Source organism: Notolepis coatsorum (genome assembly GCF_963971535.1).
Source record: "Notolepis coatsorum genome assembly, chromosome: 18".
Taxonomy (NCBI): Eukaryota; Metazoa; Chordata; class Actinopteri; order Aulopiformes; family Paralepididae; genus Notolepis; species Notolepis coatsorum.
The window spans coordinates 30,413,269-30,428,749 of record NC_140182.1 but is presented as its reverse complement, the minus strand read 5'-3'; the positions used below and the strand labels follow the sequence as shown (position 1 = coordinate 30,428,749).

General features: G+C 44.4%; 1 protein-coding gene across 1 annotated transcript in view; it reads left to right on the top strand.

The window, feature by feature from the left end:
• The window catches only part of LOC311245561 (exocyst complex component 3-like protein), a 96,621-nt gene that overhangs the window by 1,626 nt on the left and 79,514 nt on the right, over positions 1-15,481 (top strand). The window contains exons 2-7 of the mRNA XM_084335455.1: positions 3,341-3,510; positions 3,956-4,175; positions 5,614-5,835; positions 7,395-7,594; positions 9,730-9,948; positions 13,164-13,234. Of these exons, the coding sequence (XP_084191581.1) occupies positions 3,341-3,510; positions 3,956-4,175; positions 5,614-5,835; positions 7,395-7,594; positions 9,730-9,948; positions 13,164-13,234 (1,102 nt within the window). The remainder of the gene's footprint in view (positions 1-3,340; positions 3,511-3,955; positions 4,176-5,613; positions 5,836-7,394; positions 7,595-9,729; positions 9,949-13,163; positions 13,235-15,481) is intronic.

Sequence of the window (15,481 nt, the reverse complement as noted above, 5' to 3'; positions counted from 1 at the left end):
GTGTAGTTTAGTCTGGCTGTTTCATTTGAGGTGCTACTCTGACCAGCCAGATACTGTATTCTAATAAAAACAAATAGACACTAGTAATAGTATGTACACTTTATGTTCTGGAGTGTGTACTTGTTCTATAGACTAACCTACCTACATGTCCTGTAGTGTGTACTTGTTCTTTAGACCATTGTATTGTATTTGTATTTATTTATTAACACAGAGTTAAACAAAAGTAAAAAAAAAAAAAAAAAAAACCTAATAACCATATTGTGAAGGAGAAGTTAGAAGCCTAGAGGCTTATCGAGAACTTCCCCTGTTTTGTAAATTCAAAACATACAATTATTTAAAAAAATACCAGTAATACATTCAAAATATATGTGTTAACACAAACATACATACACATAGTACATACATGCATACAGTATACTGTATACTGTGTACATAATAATACATAACCACCTACCCACCTGCCTACAAACCTACCCACCCACATAACCAAATGCATACCTACATCATGTATGACCTATTTATCTATCTACTACTTTTGGATATGAGCATTTTTTTGTAGTTTACTTAAAAAATAAGCAGAGATGGAGATTTCCTCAGCATAGGATCAGCCAACCTAACTAACCTACCTACATGTCCTGGAGTGTGTACTTGTACTTGCTCTTCTTTAGACTAACCATACCTACGTCGATAAGAAAAGGCATGGCTGGTGTTAAAACATAATGTAGGAATACACCAATCTAGGAATGATAACAATCATTAATCATGTAATTAACTTGACTTCACCTCAGCCTGGTCAAGTGGCTGAAGTCAGTTCCCTCAGTCAGATATACCTGCTATGATATGCTTGTACCATGCAACTCACACCCATTCTGTTTTTATGATATCTGTGGTGTGTGTGTGTGTGTGTTGTTGATGATGATGATGATGATGATGATGCAGTTCTAGAATGCATTAGGCTCCTCCCCCTCTGAAAGGCAGAGCTCATGGCTCTATATTGTTCAGCAGAGTTGCTGAAGAGGACAGTATTCAGGAGATCTCTGAGTGCCTCATGACCATCACTGAGACAGAGGCAGGACTGTTGTACACACGCTAGCACACACACACACACACACACACACACACACACACACGCGCGCGCGCGCGCACACACACACACAGCGTTGCTTGTGTTACTTTACATGTATGAGAATATTCCATTGACTGCATTCATTACCTAACCCCTAACCCTACCTCTTACCCTACTGTGTTCATTTGACCCTAACCTTAACCCTAACCCTACCTCTTACCCTACTGTGTTCATTTGACCCTAACCTTAACCCTAACCCTACATCTTACCCTACTGTGTTCATTTGACCCTAACCTTAACCCTAACCCTACCTCTTACCCTACTGTGTTCATTTCACACAGACATCACACGTATATAATGTGAGGAACTGGTATAGAAACAGTACTGTATATTTGTATCTTGTATGTCATAAATGTCTGGATGTAACAGTACTGTCTATCTGTATATCTTGTATGTCATAAATGTCTGGATGTAACAGTACTGAATATCTGTATGTTGTGTATGTCATAAATGTTATGATGAATTGAAAATGGGGGACCCTGATGTATAAAAGACGAAAGTCTTTCTCTGGTCTGCATCCCTTTAACAATTGTGTGTATTGAGCCGTACTGTATTGTACCCATTCTGCAATCTGTTAATAAAATGTTCAATCAATCAATCAATCAATCAATCAATCAATCAATCAATCAATCAATCAATCAATCAATCAATCAATAACACATACACACACAAACACACACACACACACACACACACCCACACACACACCCACGCCCACACCCACCAATCCACACACAGACACACACACACACCCACACCCACCAATCAGTCATAAACACACACAGATTACTGAGTCACCGGCATCACAGAGACATTATTCAATTAAGGCCAATCAAGACAAGTAATTCAACTGGGGACAATGCCATGTGACTGACTGACTCTCTCTCTCTCTCTCTCTCTCTCTCGCTCTCTCTCTCTTTCGCTCTCTCTCTCTCTCTATATATATATCCATGCTCACTCTGGTTGGCTAGCTGGCTGACTGACTGACTGACTGACTGACTGACTGACTGATTGGTTGGCTAGCTGACTGACTGACTCACTGATTGGTTGGCTAGCTGACTGACTGACTGACTGACTGACTGACTGACTGATTGGTTGGCTAGCTGACTGACTGACTGACTGACTGACCGATTGGTTGGTTGGCTAGCTGACTGACTGACTGACTGACTGACTGACTGACTGACTGACTGACTGGTTGGTTGGCTAGCTGACTGACTGGTTAGTTGGCTAGCTGACTGACTGACTGACTGACTCACTGACTGGTTGGTTGACTAGCTGACTGACTGACTGGCTGACTGACTGACTGACTGGCTGACTGGTTGGTATGTTTGTTTAGCTGACTGACTGACTGACTGACTGACTGACTGACTGACTGACTGACTGACTGACTGACTGACTGACTGACTGGCTGTCTGACTGACTGACTGACTGACTGACTGACTGACTGACTGACTGACTGACTGACTGACTGACTGACTGACTGACTGACTGACTGGTTGGTTGGCTAGCTGACTGACTGGTTAGTTGGCTAGCTGACTGACTGACTGACTGACTGACTGACTGACTGACTGACTGACTGACTGGTTGGTTGGTTGACTAGCTGACTGACTGACTGGCTGACTGACTGACTGACTGGCTGACTGGTTGGTATGTTTGTTTAGCTGACTGACTGACTGACTGACTGACTGACTGACTGACTGACTGACTGACTGGCTGTCTGACTGACTGACTGACTGACTGACTGACTGACTGGCTGGTTTGTTGACTGACTGACTGACTGACTGACTGACTGACTGACTGACTGACTGACTGACTGACTGACTGACTGACTGACTGGCTGGTTTGTTGACTGACTGACTGACTGACTGACTGACTGGCTGACTGACTGACTGACTGACTGACTGACTGACTGACTGACTGACTGACTGGCTGACTGACTGACTGACTGACTGACTGACTGACTGACTGACTGACTGACTGACTGACTGACTGACTGACTGACTGACTGACTGGCTGACTGACTGACTGACTGACTGGTGTGTTGGTTTAGCTGACTGACTGCGTGACGTTAGACCAACAGGGAGCCTGTTTTAACTCCACAGGGAGGTGTCTCTCTGTCTCCACTGTATCGCAGCATGTTGGCCAGTAACAATATGTTGGTAATGATCCTGGCCGCGTCACCCTGTGTCCCCCCCCCCCCCCCCCCCCCGACAGACGCAGAGGCCGCCGAGTGGCCGGAGGTCCAGCGGGCCGAGGGTCTGGCACGCGGCGCGGCGCTGAAGTGGGCGTCCGGGGTCTTCTGTCGCCCCGAGCACCTGGAGAAACTGAGTCAATACAGGAAGAGAGAGAGCCAGCGGACAGCCTCCATCCACTCCAGACTCAAGGTGTACACACACACACACACACACACGCACACGCACACGCACACGCACACACACACACATGTCAGTGTGTACAGGAGGGGCTGCTAGTTACAAAACCCACACATAAAGAAAAAAGTAAACAAAGTACAACACAACGCGGGGCTCAGTTGCCTAGACTTGAGGTCCCCATTTGACAGCATTACAGATTCTACCTTTAAGATATTTTGCTTACATAATAAAATAAATTTGAGGATTTTTATTTATTTATTTAACCTTTATTTAGCCAGATAAAACATTTAAGAACAGGTTTCTTATTTACAAGGTCGATCTGGTCAGGATGCAATCGTGTATTTTGAGTAAAGAATTATCGGGTAACAATTTGACTCCATTTTAAAATGGATTTATAGTATCTTTCTTTATGCAACCTTGTATCATTATTTCAATGGTTTTGTCATGTCCCGCCCAGTCCGTGGTCCAGTCCTACCTGGAGGGTGTCGGCTGGGGTCTGGGGCAGCTCCACGAGGCCCGGGTGGAGCTGAACGAGGTCTCGCACGCCCTGCAGAAGGCAGGACTGGAGTCGGGTCGGAATGCTGAGGGGGTCACTGCTCTGGAGACACTGAGAGAGGTGTCAATCAATCACTGTCAGCTCCTGGCTGCCGTGAGCAACCTGCCACGCCTCTACTCTGGTGAGCCCGCCCCCAAGATGTCCCTAGGATGGAATTCTGTAAGAAAGGACTGGGCATTATATATGGATATTTATAATTGACCAGAGAAGTAAGAATCAAACTTGTGGTGTCATCGGGTTAGGTATTAAGTCTCTAGCTGCTCCATAGACAATGACCCACAGAATGTTTTTTATTTAAAAAAAAAAAATGTATCCCCGAATTAGCTTTATTCTATAGTGATGTTCTCAGTTCAGAAACAGAACATGAACCTGTATTCTCACAGGTTCACACTCTGGGTGCTCTCAGTGTCATCTTTACCATCTTTACCAATTCATTGTCTGTGGAGTAGCTTCAGACTTGATACCTGATGACATTTGAATAGCACTCAAGTTGTTTGTGTTCACAATCAGATTTTTAACAATCACTTTGATTTACAGGTTCCATCTTTTTGTACTCATTCTTACATGTCATACTACCCAACCCTGTTCTGCTCCTCCTTCCACCCCTCCTCCTCCCTCCCCCTCCTCCCTCCCCCTCCTCCCTCCCCCTCCTCCTCCTCCTCCCCCTCCTCCTCCTCCCTCTCCTTCCCCTCCTCCTCCCCTACCCTTCTCATCCTCCCTCTCCTTCCCCTCCTCCTCCCCCCCCCTCCTCCTTCCCCTCCTCATCCTCCTCCCACTCCTCCTCATCCCCCTCCCCCTCCTCCTCCTCCTCCTCCTTGTCCTCCCCCTCCTCCTCCTTGTCCTCCCCCTCCTTCCCCTCCTCCTCCCTTTCCTTCCCCTCCTCCCCCTCCTTCTCCTTCCCCTCCTCATCCTCCTCCCACTCCTCCCCCTCTCCTCCTCCTCCTCCCCCCTCTCCCTCCCTCCCCCTCCTCCCTCCCCCTTCCCCCCCTCCTTCCCCTCCTCCTCCTCCTCCTCCTCCTCCCCCTCCTCCTCCCCCTCCCCTCCCCCCTCTTCTTCCCCCCTCCCCCTCCCCTCGCCCCTCCCCCTCCTCCCCCTCCTCCCCCTCCCCCTCCTCCTCCCCCCCCTCCCCTCGCCCCTCCCCCTCCTCCCCCTCCCCCCTCTTCTTCCCCCCTCCCCCTCCTCCCCCTCCTCCTCCCCCCCCTCCCCTCCCCCCCCTCCCCCTCCTCCCCCTCCTCCCCCTCCTCCCCCTCCTCCTCCCCCTCCCCTCGCCCCTCCCCCTCCTCCTCCCCCTCCTCCCTTCCCCTCATCCTCCTCCCACTCCTCCCCCTCTCCTCCTCCTCCTCCCCCCTCTCCCTCCCTCCCCCTCCTCCCTCCCCCTCCTCCCCCTCCCCCTCCTCCTCCCCCCCTCCCCTCCTCCTCCCCCTCCTCCCCTCCCCCCTCCCCCTCCCCCTCCCCCCCCTCCCCTCGCCCCTCCCCCTCCTCCCCCCCCTCCCCCCTCCCCCTCCTCCCCCTCCTCCCCCTCCTCCCCCTCCTCCCTCCTCCTCCTCCTCCTCCTCCAGTGCGTGGCATGGTGCTGGAGACGGAGAGACTGGTGGAGTCCCGGCGTCTCCTGGAGGCCCACGCCCGTCTCATGGAGCTGGAGCGCTGGCAGGACGACATCCTCTGGCAGCTGCACGGGGGCGCGGGGCCCGCTGGGCGGGCAGGGGGCGTCCTCAGCCCTGAGGACGAGGCCCTGGTGACGGGGTACTTCTCTGGCGTGGGGCAGCAGGTGGAGGCTCTGGGTAGGGAGACGCTGCAGTGTTTTATTGATGGATTTTCTTTTTCGTTCTTGTATTTGTTTTCTTTTCTTTTTCGACTTTGTAACGACAGACTTTGGCCGTGGTGGAAGAAGTACACAGTTCCTTTACTTAAGTAAAAGTAAAAATAAAAATGTGTACTCTGGTAAAAGTAAAAGCCCTCCATTCATTTTCTACTTAAGTAAAAGTAGAGAAGTATTTGCTATTGAATGTACTTAAGTATCTAAAGAAAAAGTATGCATTCTACATGATGTTTGTGTATTCTAGTGCTTGGGAGCATTCAATACTTGAACCATTGACCTCTACAGGTCATGTTGAAGTGGTATGGGGTCCAGTTATGCTGCTCTGATTAAAGGTCATGTTAAAGTGGTATGGGGTCCAGTTCTGCTGCTCTGACTAAAGGTCATGTTAAAGTGGTATGTGGTCCAGTTATGCTGCTCTGACTAAAGGTCATGTTAAAGTGGTATGTGGTCCAGTTATGCTGCTCTGATTAAAGGTCATGTTAAAGTGGTATGTGGTCCAGTTATGCTGCTCTGATTAAAGGTCATGTTAAAGTGGTATGTGGTCCAGTTATGCTGCTCTGATTAAAGGTCATGTTAAAGTGGTATGTGGTCCAGTTATGCTGCTCTGATTACATCTTCTTGAAGTTGACAGGCTTCAAATGTGAAAGTATATAATCTTCATCCATTTTTGCCATGTTTTCTATGCAAAATCTTTCAGATACATGTAGTGGAGTAAAAGTATAAAGTTCCCTAAAATGGAAATACTCACGTAAAGTACAAGTACCTCGAAATTGTACTTAAGTACAGTACTTGAGTAAAAATACTTAGTTACTTTCCAACACTGGTCTTTAAACCTTTTCAGCCCCAGGGCCCTAATCTCAAACCCTGCCATCTTTTGTTGATCCTCCAATCACAACCGTTGTTTCCCTCAAAGCAACAGTTGCGATTGGAGGATAAAAAAAAGAGGGCAGGATTTGAATAAACCTGTTGTTGCAGTAGGACGCAGACCGATGAGCCCATATTACGTTATTATCCCGTGGAGACCAGACAGAATTGTAGTGTGACCAATACTGTCCCATGTTGTATACCATAGTAAATATGTATTGTTATTTTTATTCTAACTAGTGTATATACTTGACCACATCTTGTTGTACAGCCCTGGCCTATGTAGATTTGTTTACTTATAATTATACTATATTCTATTGTGCTTCTATTTAATTTAGTTTATATCTAATTTTCTTTTATTCCACTTTAAAAAAAATCTTTTTACAGTTGTACAACCCTGGCCTATTTTTATTTCATACTTATATTCTATTCTATTGTGCTTCTATCTTAATTTAGTTAATATTCCATTTTATTTTATTCCACCTTTTCATTTTATTATCTGTCCGTTATTGTCTTGTCCGTTTAACGTCGCACCGAAAAACCGACCAAATCAAATTCCTTCTAAGTGAAAACTACTTGGCGCTAAAGACCTTTCTGATTCTGCTATAACAACATCAGCAGTGTGTAACGTGGTTCTGTGACCGTCCCCTTGCCCAGGGAAGGAGCTGTGGGCTGTGGTGAGCAGCGGGCTGGCTCTGGCCCGGCAGAACCCCACTCCCTTCGTGTCTGCGGTGAGGATAGTGGAGCGGGAGGAGGCCTTGGACCAGGCCCTGCTGGAGGAGAGAGGGGGAGCCGGGGGCCACAGCAGACCTCTGCCCAGGGGAAGACCTCGCTGCTGGAGGGAGCGCTTCTTCCAGGTCACTATGCCATGCTCTGGTCAAGCGCTAAGGGGACGGAACGTTGGGCACTCAAGGGAATCATAATCATAATCAACTTCATTTATATAGAACATTTACAACAGTTGTGACTGTACCAACGTGCTTTTCAGATAAAAGCATAGAGCAAAGAATACATACAGTACATATACTAAACGTAATAAGTGCAAGGGTTCAGATAGAATAAATACATTTCTATTTATTTTATTTTAGAATAAATAATTAAGATAAAAGAAAGTGCAGCAGATTACAAACGGCATAAAAGGACTAGTAGCGACCTAGGAGGCAGGCTCAGCTCTGGTCAAAGGCCAGGGAGAAGAGATGAGGGAATGTTCCGTTCTTTCCATTAGAGATGCATAGATACTGGTATTGATAAGGCAATTGGTATCAGAGAATTTCCCCAATACAAAATTCCGACACCAATCCCAAGACAAACATGTCAGATATCTAAGCAAAAATGTCAGCATTTTTTTACACATACAAGCCGGCTTCTTTTTATCTCAATTATACAGTAGTAGGTCAATCATTTTTTGTCCATTGACTCCAACGCGAATGTTCTACAACTAACGTTCTACAGAAGTAATGGATCCGATTGGTGTTGGACATCAGCCAGTACTTAAAGTTCAGAGGTTTTAGATTTGGTGCCGGCTGGTGAGTAGGTGGCTTCAGCACAGTGTTATTCCTCATTGTTTTACGTACGTCATTGATCACGATCAAGCTTCCTGATTGGACGTCAGGACAATATCACATGGGTGTTTGTGAGAAGTCTACACTAGCCTCCTTTTAGCAGTGTTAGTAGATAAACTGCTCAGTGCGTTATAATGCAGGGGTGTAAAAAGTACCCAGAAATTATACTTAAGTGACAGTATGGGTACTGTCTCAAAATCGTACTCAAGTAAAAGTCAAAGTATCTGGCTAAAAACACACTTGAGTAAAAGTCAAAAAGTTTCTACTTTTAAATGTACTTAAGTACTAAAAAGTAAAATAAACACTTTTTTTTTCTTTTTTCGGGGCAATGAAATGTTCTGTTTCGTCCTCTTCATCACTCGTACTATCGTTTGTGGCCATCTTCTGTACCTTGTCACTCTGACTGTCTATTCTTCAGATAGCAGGTGTTTAATCAAAGATCCCTGCTTTCTAGTCTTGCACAAGGACCAATCAGCATGGGTATGGGCGTGTTAACTTTCCATTGATGGAGATTTGATTGGCTGTTTTTAAATAAAGTGAGACCGCAGGATTAATAAGTTAATAATGTTAACGTCAGTTCAGCCAGAGAAACAAATATACTAATTCAAATTGTTGGACCTGCAACATTTGTACTTTGTAGGTCTGCATTTTAAATGTAAGGAGTAAAAAGTATGTTTTTTTCCCTCTGAAATGTAATTGAGTAAAAGTACAAGTATAAAAACCTAATCATACTTGAGTAAAGTACAAATCCCTAAAAACAGTACTTAAGTATTGTAACAAAGTACTTTACACACAGTTTCATCAGAGAAGTCAGAGCAGTTTGGGGGTTCAGTGCCTTGCTCAGGGGCAATTAGGCAGAGATGATGGTGAGCACCGTACATGTAACACCAGCCACCCTTCAGTCACCAGCTCACGGCTGGAATACACTCTCCTGTCGGTGCCGCGGCATCGAACCAGCGGCCTTTCGAGTACCGGTCAGCCTCTTTACCTCTAGGGCCATCTAGGCCAGTTTAAAGAGACTTGTATTATTTTGCCTAACACGACTTCTCCTCGTTGTCCACCAGCAGGGGTGTAAAAAGTACCCAGAAATTATACTTAAGTGAAAGTATGGGTACTGTCTCAAAATCTTACTCAAGTAAAAGTCAGAGTATCTGGCTAAAAACACACTTGAATAAAAGTAAAAAAGTTTCTACTTTTAAATCTACTTAAGTACTAAAAAGTAAAAACTTTTTTTCTATTCTTCTGGTGTTTAATCAAAGATCTCCACTTTCTAGTCTTGCACAAGGACCAATCAGCATGGGTATGGGCGGGTTCATTTTCCATTGATGGGGATTTGATTGGTTGTTTTTAAATCACAAATCCCTAAAAACAGTACTTAAGTATTGTAACGAAGTACAATTACTCAAGTACTTTACACCCCTGACCACCAGGTGCTAGAGGAGGCGGTGTCCACGCGGTTCCGTAGCGTCTCCTACCTGCACACGCGCGGCCCGGGGCTGGCGGGCCACCTGTCCGCTCTCCAACACGGCATCGCGGCCGACCTGGCCACGGTGCAGCACCTGCTGGAGCACTGCGTCCCGCCACACTACCGCCTGACCGGGGCCTATCTGAGGGCCAGCCACCGCTGCCTCAAGGCCCACCTGACACAGGTCAGTGCTGCTCCCAGGAGCGTCCAGCAGGGGGATGTGTACCAGTCTGCTGGCTGTCGTTGTCCTGCTGTCTCTCTGTGTGTGAGTTGTCATATTGTCACCTGCACCATGTGTGTCTGTCTCTCTGTGTGTGAGTTGTCTATTGTCACCTGTACATGTGTCTGTCTCTCTGTGTGTGAGTTGTCACATTGTCTGTACCATGTGTGTCTGTCTTTCTGTGTGTGAGTTGTCCTGTTGTCACCTATACGTGTGTCTGTCTCTCTGTGTGTGAGCAGTTGTCATATTGTCACCTGCACCATGTGTGTCTGTCTCTCTGTCTATCAGTTGTCATATTGTCACCTGTACGTGTGTCTGTCTCTCTGTATATCAGTTGTCATATTGTCACCTGTACCAGGTGTGTCTGTTGTACACGAAAGTTACTGAATTTCTTGGCCAGTGTTGGGCAAGTTACTCATGAAGTGTAATTAGTTACTTATTACTGATTACTCCTTTCAAAAGTTACTTTACTGATTACAAAGTAATTAGTTACGTTACTCGTTATGTAACTTTCACTCACATACCCCCCCCCCCCTCCTCCATAATGTACATCCTTCTGTTGTCCAGATGTCTGAGTGTGGCCTTCAAGTTAGCTTCCATCACTGCATATTCTCTCTCGCTTATAATAAGGAATTACTTTTTTTTTTAAGATGGTTAACTACGTAATTTTTTTTCATTATAAGTCTGACCATAAAGAGAGCATGTAGTTATAAATCAGTAAAGTATGATTTGGGATTAAAAAGGGGTGGGATTAAATAAGTATATACTTTTCCCCCACTCCTTTTCAATTATGTAATGACAACATTTAGTTATATTTCTTTTATACATTTATATATTTGAATGGCTTATGGCTATAATCTGTACTTGTTGTTTGTTTGTTGTTTGTGCATATTTGAAATAATCTTCAATCAATCAATCAATCAATCAATCAATCAATCAATCAATCTCTCAAGGTAGCCAGCAAACGTCTTTCTCTGTCGGCAGCTTGGCATTGTTCCTTGTGGGTATTTTCTCTATAATGCTGGAGTTACATCATCACTGGTAGAGGCCTCCTCACAGCTGGAGTTACGTCATCACTGGTAGAGGCCTCCTCACAGCTGGAGTTACATCATCACTGGTAGAGGCCTCCTCACAGCTGGAGTTACATCATCACTGGTAGAGGCTTCAGCTGGAGTTACATCATCACTGGTAGAGGCTTCAGCTGGAGTTACATCATCACTGGTAGAGGCGTCCCTGTCAGCGTCAGGTTTCACATTGTCGTGCTGCCGTGTCGGATGCTTCATCAAATTAGATGTATGTATGTATGTTATGTATGTATGACCTGCTGGCTCGCACGCATCATCTACCGAGGACCGCGTATAAACGTAATCAACGTTATGGGAGGGTGAAAAAACAAGAGTTAAGATAAGATATTCCTTTATTGATCCCCTTGGGGAAATTCAGGCATCATAGCAGCATGGGGGGAGGGGGGGGGGGTACAGGTAGTAAAACAACAACACAGTGTACAGGTAGTAAAAACAACACAGGCAGTGTAAACAATTTGGTCAATATGGTCAATATAATTTACTATCTGACTAGCTGAAGAAATATTCACATTATTCACAGTGTCACATAAGGTGCAGTATGCATAAGGTAGTGTTATAATTTACTATCTACTGAGTATACATTATTCACAGTATCACGGTATCCACTGAAATATACATTATTCACAGTGTCACAGTATCCACATAAGGTGCAGTAAGCCTAAGGTAGTGTAGGTTGTCCTCCTTGGGTTCCTATAAGTCCCAGGTAGCATTAGTAACTGTAATATAATTGCTATTTTGGAAAGCCGTATACTTTACTCACAACTAGGATAGTAATGAAATGACAGAGAGTAAGGTGTTACTGCCCAACACTGGTCTTGGCGCTTACATTCATTGTATTCATTGTAAAGTGTAATGAACAAGTTTCATAAGAGACTATACATCCATTATATATTATATATATATTTTTACTTGAATTGGAAGTTTACATAAGCCCGTATGGAGCATATGAACCGTGCAAAACAACCTCATGTAAATCAATTCAAAACACTGTAATGTATTTCTAAAACAAAATGTTCAAAATTAACAAAATGTTCATATATAACATCATATTAACACTTTCAGTGCCGGCCATAACGTTGATTAATGTCCATCATCCACTTCAATGATAGCGTTAAAAACACATAATCTATGGCTATGTGTCTAATCTGCCCGTCGCTTATCAATGACTTGTTTGCAGTCAACATTGTCGAAACGGATTGTTTTTTAATCGGTTCATATCCTTTTTATAGCATTTCAAAAAGCTATCGTTTTCTCGAAAATTTTCGGAAAATAGAAAGATTCCCTCATAAACGGCATTTATTGGAATATTCTCGAATACACTAGACACGTTGTCATTTGTCGGCCTATTTATGAATCGTTTTCAAATAAACGCTAGATTATCGATAGTATATGTGTACTTATGCACGCTATAGAATAATAATAATGGATTGGATTTATATATCGCTCTTCATGACACCCCAGTGACCCCAGCGAGTTGAGAAATCGATTACCTCATTTCCTCAACATCACACACACACACACACACACACACACACACACACACACACACACACACACACACATATACACATACGGGACACGCTGTTATCTCAGTGAATACAGCTCTGATTATCCTAAAACTGGTGACATAGACTCCTTACCTTAGATCAGATGTTCTCCAAAAAGATTATTCCAATTCCTGATCGCCATTCCAAATATCGATCGCGTTTATTGATTGATTATTGGCTGCTGTAAATATATATTCCAGGCTGCTTTCCAACTCACGGTCACTTCCATGTTCATCAGATCCCTCGCCAGCATAATTATTCAGCAGTTATTATAATGGAGCCACACAGATCCACCAGTCTAATCGAATGGCCTGCAGTTACACAGGGATAGACGATAGGGGGCGGTATTTTCCCATCTGAGCTCCTAGAGGGGCTGCTGTACCAACGGGAGACTCGGTTGATGAAATATGAATTCAGATCGCTAATAAAAAAATCAAACAACAATTCGCGTCGTCGGCACTCAACGGGGGGCATGAAAAGACGACATAACACGTCGCTGGCACTCAAAGTGTACTAGGTAATGTAACGGGATGTTGTGGACCTACAGGTGAGTGGCTGGGAGCTGGAAAGCGGGGAGATCTTCGCTGTGCTGAACTGGGTGCTGCACATCTACAACAGGTGAGAGCAGGCTTTCCATATCCACATCTATCACCATATCTGCTTGGGTGTGGACTATAACGTGTCAGATGATCCAATCCATGTTCATCGTGTTGGCCCTGCACGGTAATGGGAAGTGTGATACAATCAATTGATGCTGTGATTTTCACAGATCATTTTGTGAGAAATTTGACTTACTTTTAGGTTTTTTTGCATCGATTTAGACAACAAAATTGTGTATAGCTTTCTCAAAAATAAATGCACAATATGATATCACAGTTTGTCCAGTATTGTCCAGCCCTAGTACACAATACGATATCACAGTTTGTCCAGTATTGTCCAGCCCTAGTACACAATATGATATCACAGTTTGTCCAGTATTGTCCAGCCCTAGTACACAATATGATATCACAGTTGGTCCAGTATTGTCCAGCCCTAGTACACAATATGATATCACAGTTTGTCCAGTATTGCCCAGCCCTAGTACACAATATGATATCACAGTTTGTCCAGTATTGTCCAGCCCTAGTACACAATATGATATCACAGTTGGTCCAGTATTGTCCAGCCCTAGTACACAATATGATATCACAGTTTGTCCAGTATTGTCCAGCCCTAGTACACAATATGATATCACAGTTTGTCCAGTATTGTCCAGCCCTAGTACACAATATGATATCACAGTTTGTCCAGCCCTGGTACACAATATGATATCACAGTTGGTCCAGTATTGTCCAGCCCTAGTACACAATATGATATCACAGTTTGTCCAGTATTGTCCAGCCCTAGTACACAATATGATATCACAGTTTGTCCAGTATTGTCCAGCCCTAGTACACAATATGATATCACAGTTTGTCCAGCCCTAGTACAAAATACGATATCACAGTTTGTCCAGTATTGTCCAGCCCTAGTACACAATATGATATCACAGTTTGTCCAGTATTGTCCAGCCCTAGTACACAATATGATATCACAGTTGGTCTGTATTGTCCAGCCCTAGTACACAATACGATATCACAGTTTGTCCAGTATTGTCCAGCCCTAGTACACAATATGATATCACAGTTTGTCCAGTATTGTCCAGCCCTAGTACACAATACGATATCACAGTTTGTCCAGTATTGTCCAGCCCTAGTACACAATATGATATCACAGTTGGTCTGTATTGTTCAGCCCTAGTACACAATACGATATCACAGTTTGTCCAGTATTGTCCAGCCCTAGTACACAATACGATATCACAGTTTGTCCAGTATTGTCCAGCCCTAGCCAACAGCGCTGTGTAAGAGACTAGCCACCATTGCTGTGATGTTTTACATTTGACATTTACATGTAAATGTAATGTAGTGTAGTGATGTAGTCTGGTTATTCAGTCGACAGGCGGGTGACAGTGGCTCGGGAGGTAGAGCAGTCGTCTGGTAATCCGGAGGTTCCCGTTTCGATTCCCGCTCCCTCCCGGGCAGCATGTCGAAGTGTCCTTGAGCAAGACACTTAACCCCTAACTGCTCCCGATGAGCAGGTTGGCACCTTGCATGGTCGCCTCCACCGTTGGTGTGTGAATGTGTGAGTGAATGGGTAAAATGTGAGGAACAAATTGTAAAGCGATTTGGATAAAAGCTGTTATATAAATGCAATAAATGACCATTTATCCATAGAGCTATCACGTGTTTATTACCACAATGATTGATTAAATTACCCCATCAGACGAAGAACTACATACGTGTGTTTGTCTTCAGACGCATGGCATTTTCAAATGTCAAAGTATTGTATACACTGACTAAAGTATACAAGTAAGTATACACTATTGTATATAGGCTACACTAAAGACGCTAGATGTGCTGTGTACTTTCAGGCGATGTAGGAAATTCACACTCTGAACACATTGACAATACAACTGCAAGTATGTGGGTCTAACCCTTTCACTACCACACAACCAAATGGTTAACCCTTTCACTGTGACAATACAGAAGGTTAACCCTTTCACTGCCACACGACAAAGGGTTACCTCTTTCACAACCACACTACAAAAGGTTAACCCTTTCACTACCACACGACCAAATGGTTAACCCTTTCACTGTGACAATACAGAAGGTTAACCCTTTCACTGCCACGAAACAAAGGGTTAACTCTTGCACAACCACACTACAGAAGGTTAACCCTTTCACTACCTCATGACCAAATGGTTAACCCTTTCAATGTGACAATACAGAAGGTTAACCCTTTCACTGCCACACACCAAAGGGTTAACTCTTTCACAACCACACT